At 40.4% G+C, this 15,693-nt stretch overlaps 1 protein-coding gene across 1 annotated transcript in view; it reads left to right on the top strand.

Moving 5' to 3' along the window:
* Samuel (SAM-motif ubiquitously expressed punctatedly localized protein) overlaps positions 1-15,693 on the top strand; it is a 683,747-nt gene that overhangs the window by 59,788 nt on the left and 608,266 nt on the right. The window contains exon 2 of the mRNA XM_083120258.1: positions 11,983-12,125. Coding sequence (XP_082976384.1) covers positions 12,016-12,125 — 110 coding nt within the window. The 5' untranslated portion in view covers positions 11,983-12,015. The remainder of the gene's footprint in view (positions 1-11,982; positions 12,126-15,693) is intronic.

The raw sequence follows: 15,693 nt of genomic DNA, 5'->3' as shown, positions 1-15,693 counted from the left end.
AACATTTCATGACCTAGGTTAGTATTCTAAGGTACTTAGAACCTCAATAGTTTAATTCAGTGGCGGTGATTGGCTTCCAAAACCGGGGGCAACGTGCCAAATCTGGGGGACAAAGACAGTTTATTTCCCTTTATAGGTAAGGTTTAGCATAGTGTGGGGCCAACCGCGCCCCTTGCCCACATAATCGCCGCCCCTGGTTTAATTTACTGACTGGTAAGTACCCAAAAAACCTATGCACCAAAATGAAATCACAGATACGTCGCTGAGTGAGCATACCACTCCCCCCCCAAAATAGCTTAATTCCGAATGTGCTCGGGGGGCAAGTGCCCCTGGTCCCCTTTTGCAGGCGCCCTTGTCTCTTCCCTGCGAGTATAGTTTCTACAGTAACACACTATTTAGGAGCATGGAGGAAGATTTATTAATGCACCGAGAAAGTTCCCACTACCGTGTTTACGCATCGCAGAAGAACAAATGTGAGTTTAGTCGGAAGATCAACAACTCACAATTTTTCTGAAGTCTGGTACAAGCAAGTTTTCAGGCTCATGTGACTGGAGCCATTTATTTGGATGCAGCGCTCCCAAACAAGTCTCTGGTATTTGCATGCAGAATGTGAACACGCTGCGCATATTTAGAGATGTTTCGTGTTCACAAACCGGTTGATTATGTCAAGCGGCTCTGTATCTCGTGGCAGATTGGACGTTCATATTACACCCACTTAAGCAAATTATGTACCGCAAAGGACTGAAAGGAGGAAAATAACTTACGTTGCTTTTTTATCCATCCTCGTTCTGTTATTTATAATCTCCTTGGTAAGTCAGCCGAGACGTTTGTTTATATTTGCTTGCTTTATCGTGACGAGATTTTTATTAATTTGACACATCTTACTATCGTAATAGCTCTTTGCATTTGGTGTTCTTTTGTGTCACGTGTAACGCATTTGGACTCTCAACTTTGATACAATCAGAAGCGTAAAATTACCATTGTCATGTACTTATTAAAAAAAATTGTGAAATTCCTACAACTTAGCGTACAAATTGTACTTTTTTATTTTCGGGAAGGGGTGCCACATCAACTCGTAGGAATTCCAGATCTGAATTTCAAATTCTTGCAAGGAAACTTACTAATTGTCTGAATATTTGTGATAATAGTTCTTAACAAGCATTCAGTGTTATTTGAACATTATCCATTGCCTAGTGCTTTCAAATGTTAATTTTCTTATTATCGTTTTGTGCTTTCAAACGCCATCAGTGATTTTATTGATTGATTGATTTGGCATATTTTCCTTCGCTGTTCTGCCGATTTTGGTTAATCGCGAAGATGAGGATGACTGATGATATGATGGAACTGATGAAGGAAGAACTCCTTTACCCAGGTCAAGATTCGAACCCGTGACTCACCCCTGTTTCATGGACATTTGAACCTAAAATTTAACTCTTATCCAGTGCAATATTTAAATTAAGTTCCACTCCAATATTTAAACTACGTATTATCTTAATAATAAATTGCTTGTTTGGATCAGTTAAAGATGTGACACTACACTAGTTCCGAGTGGTATTTGGAGCGGTGTTGTGTCGTTTGCGCCGAGGCTTCTTATCGGTTCATTTCCGCCGTAACATATGTCAAGACCTTCCTTGGCTGGTTTTCCCACAATCCAGAGTGTCATCACCGCCGCGCACGTGTGTTTATGGGCACATGGTGTATAGTGCATAAAGTGGACTTAAAACATAAAATCAAACGTATGTATATGACGTTGCACAGCTGTATTTACACTGAAATGTTAAACCTATCCACAGAGTCAAATATGACTTTTATTTACTCTGTAACGCCCCCTCGAGGTTCGACCCCACGCACACACGCCCTCACGGCACAACGTTGCAGTTGCGGTAAAAATCAGAAACGGGCTTGACTGCAACGTACCGGGTTCGACGTTGTGACGGGGAACATTATTCAGTTTTACCCATGATGGTAGCTCTTTTCTAGCCGGAGATATGAGGTTCTTATACACTCAGGGTTCGGGTATATATATAATGAAAGTTATCGTCGACGTAAACAGTTTATTACACTGGAGTGAAATTAGATATCCGCACAAAACAAAGTCACAATATCTCCTGATAAGATTTCACCGCACTTATGTCGTTCTTGAAGTTCCAAGTTCGAATCTCCTCTGCAGAAGTCTTGAAGAGGGAGGACAGGGACCATTCAATTTTTCTCCAGTGGGGAATAAAGGACCTTATTTTTCTTTTATGGCATTGGGTCGCCTTTGTGCTGACTTGGGGACAATAGGGCATTAATTAAACGACTCAAGGAACATTTAAATCCGCTTTCCTAGTAAAGAGTAATATCAACAAAGCAACGGAAATTTACTATAAGCTTAGAAAGGATAGTGCTTAGTTAAACTTTATTTACTTTAATTAATTACTTGAATAATGCTAAGCTGTAGGCAGTAATAAAACACTGCTCGTTTTTCCCTTAATGAAAAATTAACTAACGATGAACATCACCCTTCGTATAATCTACCTGGTAGGCCAAGAAATATTGCTATCGCTCGTATAATCTACCACAGTAGGCCAAAAGATGACGTCATTTCTGCATCGACTGTTGTGAAATGTATAATCTACTAGTAGGCCAAAGAATACGGATACCCTTCGTATAATCTACTAGTAGGCCGTCTCCCAACAGTAAATATGTCCACGAGCTAAACCGTAACCCAATACAATGCGTATAATCTACCTGTAGGCCGCACAAGGAGTACGTTTCTGTTCTACAGGCAGGCCACACTGTAGGAGGTTGAGCTTGAAACAATGCGTATATTCTACCCGGTAGGCCGAGAAATATTGCTACCTCTCGTATAATCTACCAGAGTAGGCCACACTGTAAAAAGCCCTCTTGTATCCCTAAGCACCCGTGTGCTTGTAATGCTGGGCTATTTGCGGGAGCAGAGCTCGACCATGAGTCGCCGAAGAGTCAACACACAACTGCAGGCCGGGGCAGCGTCGCTGCTTATATACAATTCTGAGCGCCGCGCCAGCGCCTCTAGTGGATTCTCGTGAACTACGAGAGCGCTGCTTAACATGGACTACCATCTATACAGGTTAACAATGAACTATTAGAAACAATAACGCTCCCTAGTGAGATATGGTAGAACTACGTTCTCTACCAAGCATAGCAGTGAAACCCTATGCAGAAGCGATAACAAGATAGATAAGATTGCACAATGCTATTCAACAATGACAATAAACAGAACAAATGCGTAACTTGTGGCGATCTCGCAGGATCGTTGCAACTCATTTAAAAAAAAGTTACACAGGATTACTTGTATCAATTTTATTCCACAACACAAAATACATAAATCAGCATCAGCCTATTAACTATTAATAATTTGTCGTTAATCGTCAAAAAAGCATTGTAAATACAATATTGTTAAAATATTGCAAGAATTCTACAAGTACTACGTAAATGTACACTTGTTATGTTATTTTTGGCAAACATTATATAAGTAATAGCTACTTATATATAAACACAATATTTCGATACACTTGCACATGAACAGTACAAACGTTATTTGAATTCTTGTAGGTATGCAAATGCTCGAAGGCATCCTCGAAGATCGCCTGAGCTTCTGTACTTCGAGAGAACACACTCAACACCTTTGTCCATTTCAATGTATTGATATTTTCATATTCTCAGCCATCTTGTCGTCTCTTACAAGTCTCAGTTTTACATAAATACTAATTTTCCAATGTAGATCCCTCATATATACTTTCATCTTACATTCATTTACCAATCACCTTCCTTTTCAATCGAAGATAAACGTCATAAGCACAGGCGCGAGCGGTGGTAATGACACTCCGGATTGTAGGTCTTGACATATGTCGCGGCGGAAATGACTCGGCGCAAGCGACACGGACTCTCTGGAGCAAGAGAAAGAAAACAAGTCCTGGGCCTCCCCGATGGCGTAGTGGTAAAGTCGTCGCCTTGTAATCAAGGGATCCCGGGTTCGATACCCGGTGGAGGCGCATAGTGATTCGGTTCCCACTTTAAACTGTAGGTCCAGTCCCGATTAGTCTTTCTGTGCATAAAGTGGAATTAAAACAACAATTCAAAGCAAAGAAAACAAGTCCTCTGCGCAAGTAAGACTCGAGACGGCTCGACCACTGAATGCGTGAGAAGGGAAAGGGAAAACGCGGCTACAGCTACCAGCTGTTTGCAGCAGCGCGCACTGCTTTTGATCCTCCCACTCGCTTTCTCCCCTTCACTACCGTTATGCGCGGACTTGCTCCACAGACTCCTGGGACGTAATACGCAGATAAATGCCAATTTATAGTGTCCTGCATAATACATTAAATATTAAAGAATGTATGAGAGGTATGAATAATACAAATAGAGAACATGATAATGAAAGCTCGTAGATATAATGCAAGAGTACAAAAATAAAAAAAATAGCAAAATTGTCAAAGAAAGGACATTAAATCTTACAATAATGAAAAAATATGAAAACGTAAAATAGCAAAACTGTCAAATAGTATTTACACAAACTTTCATTGAAGTACTTTTCACCTTTTGCATATCTTTAAAAAGTAAGTTTGAGCTTCAGTTTTGAATTTACGTATGCCTTGGAAGTTATCCTCAATCATGTCTTTGGATTTTTTTCACATTCTCCGAATCGATGTCGCATCTGATGATTTCCTTTGATTGGTTTTCTTTTCAGGGTGAGGGGGTTAGTGTGAGTCATCCCGCCCTTTGGGCCAGTATTCCTGGAAAAACGAATCTCAAAGGCTGGAATAGATGTCAAAATGAGGACTGGCTACTAAAAAAAAAGTATCCTCGGCACGCCACTGTTTATTTTACTTCGCTTTTTCGCTTTTCTCCCACTTTTGGCTAATCGCGATGATGAGAATGAGTGATGATATGATGGAATTGATGAAGGGATGCTCATAAAGAACGCTATGCCGAGACTGGGATTCGAACCCGGGTCTCCTGCCGTCGCTCTGATAACGACACCGCCACGGATGATTTTTCTTCAATGTGAATATAAAAATAATTTTTTCCCCTGAAAATGTGGCCTGTCCAAATCATTGAATGGCACCCTGGGTTCTAGCCGCTGCAGAGGCGCCACCACTATAGTGCCCAGGAGGCAAATGCCCTATTGCGTTATGGGACCGTGTGCCCTTGACCGCAGAAGGAAACGGAATTAAGTGACCTGATATATCGGTTTTGTGGAGCGAAGGTCGTAATCGCGGTGACCACGTCACCCCTTTTTTTTTAACAGTGTCATAAACAAAACACTCACGTCGTAAAAGAGAATTCTTCCCCTCCAGAGCAGGCGGTGATAAATAGAGGAAGCCGGGGAGGGGCACAACCAGGTGATTTGCACTTCTGTCATGTTTCGCATATGCATGGCGGACGTCCGAGAGTAGCCCCGTAGGTGGGTATCGACCTGCTGCAAAAGACGGGGCCGGGTCAAAGGTGAGGGCGAAGCGGTTTGGTCAGCCTGTTCCAACGTCAACTGCCAATCTGGATGCGCGAAGAGCTGCGAACAGCGCGAGAGGATGATTTATTGAGGCCCGAAGAATGTTGCGGTGGAGATAGCATAAAGGCTGCCTGGCCTCGGGAAAATGAGGTGGCAACTGCAGCTGGGCCCTAACAGCTTGTTCGCTTGCGTAATGCGTATTTTAAGCCTTTCCGAAGGTACATTAGCACATCATCTGGGCTTAAAGGTTAGCGTATCGTGCTCCTTAGTCAGTATTTTGTTTTAAAGATTTTCCATCATTCATCTCCTGTCTTTGATTTGGTTAATTTTATTTCGCTTTTCTGCCACTTTGGCTAATTGCGAAAATGAGGATGAGTGATGATATTACGTACAAAATTATGAAGGAACCCTCTCAAAGAACACCCATACCCAGGCTGGGATTCGAACCAGGACCAGTGGCGTAGCATGAACATTTCGGGTGGGAACGCCAAGTCCGAAGGAAGGATCGGCCTTTTTTTGCTTAATAATTTACTTATGAAATTAGTCGCCACAGGTATTGTTTATTTGCCTGAAGTCAGCTGGGATTTTCAATAAAACATGATTCATGCATGTTTTAGCTAGAAAATGAAATGCCTTTATTTTACTTCGCTTTTCTACCACTTTTGGTAAATCGCGAATACGATGATATTGATGAAGGGACACTCACAAAGAACACCCGTGCTCACGCCGGGATTCGAACTAGGAACCTCTGTCGTCTTGGCGCGCTATGCAAAACACTCTGGCACGGAGGTGGGCGGATGATCCAACTATCTTACACTATACTGACGTAACAGTGCCGATTAGTAATTCAGACCACTGTTTATTGCATCTTAAGAATGCTGATAAACATTTTAAAATAATTTTGTCCAGAGACCATCTGATGTTAAGAGTTTTCAAATGAATACTAAACATTCCCATTGACACAATATTAAGCAGTTAGACAATAACGAAACAATAATGATAATAATAAAATAATAGTTTTGCGGCTTAAGGGTAGAGCAGCCACAGGCTGAACTTCTACCATGAGGACTTCATCAACTTATTTGAGAAAAACTGTGTTGATCTTTTAGATTTTAATGCCCATCGCTGTTCGTGCGATAAATTATATAATGCAGTGGTATATTTGAGTTTGGTAAAGTTACGTCAGTCAATATTGCGTATTGTAGCATGACACAGCACGAGCGCGAAGAAACTGGTAGGAATTCTGCTTCTGTCGCCTGTGTCTGAAGGCAGAAAGAGTCACATGAGCCCTAGAACCAATCACGTGGCTCTCTGCTCCGTACGCCGGTGTTCGAGAGAGCATTGCGCGCGTGCTGTAGAGATCCAAGCTTTCCCTCCAGATAGCCAGCAAGGAATATAGATAGAGTCGTTTACGCCGAACCTGCCCGTCGTCCGGCCAGGAAAGGCATTGAAAAAAATGCTAGAACGAGTGTTGTTAGTGGAGCGTTGCAAGCGGATTTCGAAAAATAGCTATTTTAATGCCATAAAGGTCAAACATATATGAAATTAGTCAAGTTTTACTTTATATTTACAGCATTTACACATTTTTGAAATTTTAAATCAGGGAACGGGCGTTCTATAACGCTACGCCACTGACCAGGATCCTGGTATCATAGCGCGTTGTGCTAACAATTCCGCCACGGAGGCTGGTCTCTCAAAGAAAGGATTACATTTAGATAACTATTCGGTATTTTTAAGAGTTACCTAGTAGATGCCGGGCTCCTGCGTAGTCAAAGAGTTAGCGCTCCCACCTTTGGTGCGAGTGGTCCCGTGTTCGGTGGGAGCCCTCAAACTTTCAGTGTTACCTCAAGAGTGGTGAGTACAATTACTTGAAAAGAAGTAGCGGCCTCCGGTCTCGAATGCCAGAAAACAGCGGTGATGGGACCCGATGCGCCGACAATCAAATGAAAAACCCTTTCTCGTAGCCCCTGGCCCTTTAGTGAGCTGTGAGCAGTATGGAGTTGAGTTAATCTAGTAGATGCGAGTTCAAATTAAGTCATGGGCCTTCCCGGTGACGTAGTGTTAACGTCGTCGACTTGTTATCACGGAGTCCTGGGTTCGATAACCGGTGGAGGCACATCGTGGTTCGGATCCCACTTTATAATATAGATTCAGTCCCGATTAGCCTTTCTGTGCATAAAGTGGATTTAAAACAACAATTCGAGTTCAACGATGATGACGGAACACTCACAAGAAACACCTATACCCAGGCCAGGATTTGAACCCGGGACAACTGGCGTCGCGGCATGCTGTGATGACAACTATATCAAACAGTTTCGAATCCATTATAAGCATTATATGGCACGAAAATATTTTCGAGAAGTTACTATCGATGGTGACTGTTTTAGGATAAGAAATTGTGATACCTCCGATGAAAGAGTATACCGAAACAACTTTCCATAGCTGAGAACAGAAGTCAGAACGAAAGGAATGTAGCATATAATTACACCGAGCTATGTATTTTTTTCTCTCAAATTCTCTGCTAAATTGTTACACTTGGAGCACACGACAGCGATTCTTGCAAGAGAGATCATGCGATACGAGGGCAAGGAAACTAATGATTGAAGGTGATACGGTAATGTCACACGTGATCTTGGGTTAATGTTCTTGCTTAGGAGGCACGACCCGTAACAATATGCTAATTTATTATTGTTTTCAGTGTGCCAATTAAACATGCCAAGTGCATGCATTTCATATTGCAAGACCATCCAATCTTTTTTTGCACGGTAAATGTAATCACAAAAACACAATATTAAAATGTATAAAAAATACATAATAAATTATCAATTTCTCAGATATGGGACGACATCGGAAGGCCCCCTATATAAACCTACCCTCCACGTAGTACAAGCTTCTGCTCTTTGGAGGCTCTGGCGCCTGGACCTGCAACCAGCATAATGATCCGTGGTATTGGGTTCTGTGCCGATTGTATTTGTCTTTCATCAATTTCCTTTTTTTTTACCATTCCTTCTCATCTTCACGATTAGCCAGAAGTTACAGAAAAGGGAAGTAAAATCAAACAAGTCAATCATTTGTTACACAAATTGCAGTTTTCAGTTTGCACTCATTGTTAGCACTTACTGTATGCTAGTGTAAATGGATTTAGTCTAAAATATTTTCCTGCTCTACAGGCTTTTTCCCCCTTTTTAAAAAACTAAATCAATCCAGTCACTGCACCAGGGTGGCGATCAGGGAACGTAGTCCCCTTTCCTTACCGCTTCCTCCTGTAAACAAGAATAAATCGATAAATAAATGTTCTCTGAAGCTAAATTTTCTCATGTTAATTATGGAATATGACTGCCCTACCAGAAAACCCAACAACTCTCTTACACCGCCACTATCAATCAGACAATAGCAGAGTCATCAACTGAGATTCCAACCTCCGTGGCGTAGTGGTTAGCACAGCGCACTACGACGCCAGAGGGTCACGGTTCGAATACCGGCCGGGGCATGGGTGCTATTTTTGAGTGGTTTTTCATAAATTTCATATCATCACTCATCTATCTTCGCGATTAGCCAAAAGTTTTCAGAAAAGCTACGTAAAATATGCCAAACCAATCAATAATTGAGATCTCACACACCATTGGGAGTAAGGGGTGGGGTGGATAGAAAGATAAAATCTCTTGTACTGATAACATACCAAGGAGAATTTTTATCGTTTTTCAAGAAAAAAGTGTTATGACATATGTACAAACCCAACATTCTGTTAAATGTTGTCATAAAACAAGAATTAGAATGCTTTTGCAGTTTCATTTCCTGAACTGTCCACGAGCAGAATTTGTAAGTACATTCACAATGCAAATCAGCTTAAATTTTCCACCTAATGTCTTAATTAAATAACATTTACCTCGTGATGCGTTTTCGGAGCAACTTTGCATTTTGAGAGGTACACATAAGATAAACAGAGCGGAAGGAATTTGCATCTCTGCATACTAGAGACACCTGCCACCTGCAATTACGAACCTTATTTTCAAATAAGAATTTGCATGATTACACTTCATTTGGTGAACACAAAACACTAACCGGGTGCCAATATTGTTTTTTCCTTTGCCATTAAACGGACGCAGCTTTCTGTTTTTTAAAGAAAACTTTCAGATTTATGCAAATTTTCAGTTACAAGGTAACACGAAAGAATAAAGCATCTGTTGATGCTAGGAAAACAAGTGATTGAGTGTTTGATGTAAAACTGTCTTGCAAAAGAATTTAAGGTTTGGGGGGTCATGATGTTCCTTTCCTTGTTTTTAGAAAAACTTATTTCCAGGCATTCAAATATATGTCCCTACAAATTTATAATGGCGAAAAAGTTTTGCAAATAAATTTTAAGATGTATCTCCGGCCTAGGACCAATGTAGTTGCGTTCAGTTTCACCTGCTAAATTAGTTGACGTAATTATTTCACTGGTATGTCTGATTCACACGAAGTAACACTCAACACACAATACTAACTACGTTTAATAATTACGCTCACAATAATATACAAATATGTATATACACTTGAATATTAGTCCTTGACACTGAAATGTTTGAAATATAGTAATACAAAGTACATATCATGTTGTGCGTTTTTCCAGGGTAGTGTTTGCTCACGAAGTACAAGAAAAATGAATAGCTGAATGCGAATGCGACAGAATCTTGAAAACAAAATTGATGTATTAACACGGGACTCCCAGATGAATTAGTTGTGACGTTGTCGCCTTGTAATGAAGGGGCAAACCGGTTTCCATACCCGGTGGAGGTAAATTGCACAATGGTTCGGATCCCACTTTAAACTGTTGGTCCAGTCCCGATTAACCCATCTGTGCAAAAAGTGGACTCAGAATAACAATTCACGATTCACATACATATATTAATACACATGCACACACCAGTGGCGTAGCATGGCCATTTCGGGTGGGAACGCCAAGTCCGAAGGAAGGGTCGGCCATTTTTGCTTAATAATTTATTGATGGAATTAGTCGCCACAGGTATTGTTTATTTGCCTGAAGTCAGCTGGGTTTTTCAATAAAGCATAATCCATGCATGTTTTAGCTAGAAAATGAGATGCCTCACTCAGCAACAAATGTTTTGAACTCTGGTGTTTTATACCTTTTTTATACCTTTCGGCATGACGCAAGTCATTAAAAACCTACCTCAATCACAAGCGCCTCTGAACAACAGTAGAAGTCATTGTTGTGGATGATCCAACTACTGATTGATTTGGTTTATTTTACTTCGCTTTTCTACCACTTTTGGTTAATCGCGAATATGAATATGAGTGATGATACTGATGAAGTTGATGAAGGGACATCACAAAGAACGCCCGTGCTCACGCCGGGTTTCAAATCAGGGACCTCTGACAACATTTTAAAATAATTTTGTCTAGACCGTTCGATGTTAAGAGTTTTCAAATGAATGCTAAACATTTCCATTGACACAATATTAAGCAGTTAGATAATAACGAAAAAAAAATAAAAAAAAAATAACATTTTGCGGGTTAAGTGGTAGAGCAGCGACAGGCTGAACTTCTACCACGAAGACTTCACCAACTTATTTGACAAAAACTGTGTTGATCTTTGGTGAAGTTACGTTAGTCAATATTGCGTATTGTACGTAGCATCACATAGCACGAGTGGCACGAGCGCGAAGAACAGGGTAGGAATTCTACCCCTGTCCTCTGCTTTATAAGGCAGGAAGGGTCACGTGAACCCTAGAACCAATCACGTAGCTCTCTGCTCCGCACGCTGGCGTACGAGAGAGCATTGCGCGCGAGCTGTAGAGATCCAAGCTCTTCCTCCAGATAGGCAGCAAAGAATATAGAGTCCTTTACGCCGAACCTGCTCGGCGTCCGGCCAGGAAAGGCATTCAAATAAATGCTAGAACGAGTGTTGTTAGTGAAGCGTTGCCAGCGGATCGCGAAAAATAGCTATTATAATGCCATGAAGGTCAAACATGAAAGTTTTACTTTATATTTACAGCATTTACGAATTTTTGAAATTTTAAATCTGGGAACGTCGGGCGTAGAAGCGTACTATAACGCTACGCCACTGGCACACACATACATGCACTTTTGGGCTATTTACATTTCGATAGACCAGCTTGTGGGGTTGGCGACTCATAATTTCACCATCAAAGAATCTGGGTTCGAATCCTGATTTCTGATGTATTTAATTTAATAGTCATTCAATCTCGTAGTAGCAATCAACCAAATGATGTAGAAAAGTTGCATAAAACAACCAACCTACAAATGCAGTTTCCAGCAAATTGGCACCGCCAGCGTTCGGAGCCAGATTTTTAGGATCTGCCTGCGATGTTGGATATATGTTGAAAGTGCACTTGCTAACTTTGCTTTCTTCCGCAATAATATTTACTGTTTTTTTTTTTTTTTTTTTTTTTTTTTGTTTAATTTACAAGTTTGGATTAGCAGAAAATTTAAGTGTTGTGCTTAGATTTTGTTTATGGATGCAGCTTTCTAATTCTGTTTTGTTTTTGTTCCAGAATCGTGGCAAGTTGTCCGAGGTGCGCAGTCGCATGAGCGATGGGAGTCCTTGGACCTCGCCAGAGCTAGAGCCGGAACTCGAACCCGGTAGCGAGAACATGGAATCGCCCAGGAAGAGGATAGACCAGACAGATAACGCAAGGTAAAGAAGTAGTTATAAATATGGGCTATGTGTGTCACGTTACAAAAATGTAGAGAAAAAACAAGTTGGAGTTTTGTTTACGTCGCCTAGTGACTATAGGGGCTATCCACCGGAAGAAAGTGCTTTCGCGCGGACGCCATAGTTGTAGCACAACAAGTTCCGGTTCGTAGGCACACAACATGCCGCTAAAGGGAGCTGAGTGAGATTGTGTTATGTAAGAAATGAAGGAATGGGTGTGTACAACGAGGATTAAACTACGATCAGGGCTAAATAATCTTTCACTTATCTCTTTTCATCCATTTCCTCTAGATCTAGGGCTCCAAAATTATTCCATTCAAGCTGCCAGCTTGAAAATTGAAACCTGTTAGCAGGAATAGACTCCGCAGTAATGACAACGGATGTGCAGGATCCCAAAAAGTCGGGATCTGAAAATAATTCCGTTCCAATCCAGACTTCGGAAAATCTAAATAATAGAGTTTAAAAGTAGTTATTCCCTACATATATTTTTTGGTACTTAGTGTCCGAAATTTATTGAAATTAGCAGTTTTTATTCCAGAAATGCAAAATAAATCACCCGAGGATGAAATTGTGTATATAATTAACATTTTTTTAGTTTCGGGTAATTTTGAATATTTTCCGCACCCATAATCTCCCAATTTATTCCGGAAATACCATTATTTTTTCAGTTTTGAACGTCATGATTTTAAAAATACCCCGTCCTGATTCCGTCCCGGCCAAAAATTTTGCGTCCCGCACCCTCTTGCTATTCATTAAAGGTAGAAGAGAAATCATTCAAATCTTGATTTTCTCTCTGTTTTAGTGATATGAGCAAAAATATTACTTTTCCTTTCAAAAGATGCTCGGTCATAGTCAGTTACGTAGGTTACACGTTACGTTGTTGAAGAGCACATGAACTGCATTAAATTTTTGTGTAACCAGAAAACTAAGTGCGGTTACTATTATTAATTTTCGTCTTTTGCAATGGAAATATCTTCAACCTTGATAGAGAAGAGTTCCTAGGTTTGAACACTGGAAAGGCAACAGTGTGTCATTGTGTTTGTTCCACCATTAATTTTTCCAGTTTGTTATCCATCTTCATTGTCATGTTTAACACAAATAGCAGAAAATTTACTTAAAATAACAATGAGCATTTTGTTCCCCTTTTCTTTGTTCCCCTTTTTATGTTCGTACATCTCGCACTTTTTCACTTAGAACATAAATGTATGCATCCAAGGAATTACATGCTTTAAGCGCTCTCGCTGTGTAGGAAAAATTACTTTTTATTTAATATGTGGTCTACAAATATCGCTAAATGCAACGACGGTCAGCAAATGGATCTCATCCTGGAATAATCCCGTATTACTTCCAAGTTGCTCATCCAATTGATGTGAAAAAGTTTCTACTTTGTCCACGTATATCTTCTTCTTCTCGTCGTCAAGTGCTTTTTATATGATCCATTTTATCCGATATACTCGTACAAAACGAGAAGAAAGGGCACAAGTACACGCTTGAATTACCCGGCCGCCGTGAACCGGAAGTTGCTGTGCTACAGTTCCACAATCGATTGTGCTGTTCGATATGTTTTTGTTTACTCGTGGATAGCCCCTACACAGCACATTCCTACTAATCGGCACGGTGGATGTTTTACGTTTTTTAATTTTCTGATGCCCTAGTAAAAAATATACATTTTAGGCAATTGCGTTTTCAGTTACGAAGTTGTACAAGCTATTGATAAGACTTGAATAGTAGAAATGATGATAATCATCATGGTTATTGTTATTGTTACTATTTTTTCTATACTTTTTCTTACATTCAACGCAGTAATTGTACTGAAATGCATAGTTATTAATTTTCTTATTCGCTTTTACACACCAGGTTCAACAGATAGCTTTAAAATTTAGGGGAAATTTTAGTCATAATGTTTATGTTGAGTGACCTCTCACATAAAGACTAATTTTAGAAATTTTGAAAACTGTGGACCATTCAGTCTTTGGATTAAATGGTAGATATTGGGGAATGAAAGACATGACTATTTTCTTTTAGATCTAACGCGGTTTTTAGAACTATTATTATTCTCGAATACTAACTAACTGAACTTTATTTCTATTATTAACAATAAAAATATCAAAAATGCCCCCGGGCTCCCCTTCAGCGACGTCCCTCCTCGGCAGTGTCAACGCAAGAACACAAGTGTCCATGCAACAGCCGCATACCTCGACAGACTCCGTTCCGGAGGTCACATTACGTAAAGCCGGTTGGTAACCAAGAGGAAACCGAGCCCGGTGCAGTAATTGAAGTTGGTAATGCAAAACAATTGTTCATTGTTCTGCTGCAAGTGTTCAATCCCGCAAACTTTTAGTCCGTGAAGCCGAGACGTGTGTGTAACAATAGCCGAGCCCGGTGGCCAAGAACAAGCTGTGTAGCGCACGGGTCACGTGTGCGCACCCGATATCTGGCGGGGCGACCGGGTTCACATCCGTGTTTACCCTTTCTTTTATGGCGATTGCCTGCTTCGAGAGAGAACTCAACGGGACCTTTGGCATCAAGGAAAATCCGTGTTGCATTTTCCACTGAAGCAGGGGCGTATCCAGAAACAGGGTCCCCACTCAGTGGTGCCAACGTATATGGGCCTGTGTGGCTCGAGCCCAACCAATAATTTGCCTGTTAATATATCCTATTTTGTATTAGAAATAACACCCCCGCGGAAGAAAAAAAGTTTCATTGTTATACATTTAAAGAATTCTCAGAACTTAAGGATGACTCTTATCATCAAAATATTTTACTATAATATGCCACATTTCCAATACGATTTTTTCAGCGTCGTATATTATTTACACTATCCGTGGTCACATTCTTATTACGAATGTGAGGGAGGAAAATAGCTTATCGTATAAGACACGGTCATTTCACAGAAACCAATATTACCAACTTAACTGTGTCAATTGATGCACCATTTCCAGATCTATGTGAAACACTTTTAAAATGTGGCTTTTCTTGCAACAGAAGCACTTGCATTTATATTTCAACCCTAAAAGACATGTTACAAAGAGTTAAAATAAGTTAAAACAGTACAAATTTCCATGGAAATTTATTTCAAAATGGCTCGAAAATCATAGTAAAGTAAGTGGAACCCTAGTAGTTTTCGCACTGTCCCGGAAGCCCAAATTAAATTTGGATCTTGGAAAAAAGATCTTGTTAAATTATGAAAAATAAAATATCGGAGTGTTTTGGCTTTGCTAAGCCTCAAGAATTGCAGACTTTCCGGAAAAGAGAAATTGGTGGATGAGGCTGATACATTAAACCTATTGAAAGTATATTCTATCAATGTCAGGATTTTAACCCATAACCTTCGGTGGCGAAATCGTGTGTCGACCACTAAACGCACCCGGCCACCGAGAAGGGTATTGGTTGTATGAAATCAGTAGTAGTTTGACCGTTGACCGACTATGGCAATCTCGGAATTAAACCAATGGTTCACTACACATAGCACCAAGTCAAGGTCGATGCTCTTTTGGGGCATTGAACACGAACAACGCTGTAAACAACAAAAAACAAATGCCACAGAAAC

Source organism: Lepisma saccharinum, chromosome 4, assembly GCF_977018435.1.
Source record: "Lepisma saccharinum chromosome 4, izLepSacc3.1, whole genome shotgun sequence".
NCBI lineage: Eukaryota > Metazoa > Arthropoda > Insecta > Zygentoma > Lepismatidae > Lepisma > Lepisma saccharinum.
Note: the sequence above shows the minus strand (reverse complement) of the source record. Positions and strands in the feature narration are given on the sequence as shown.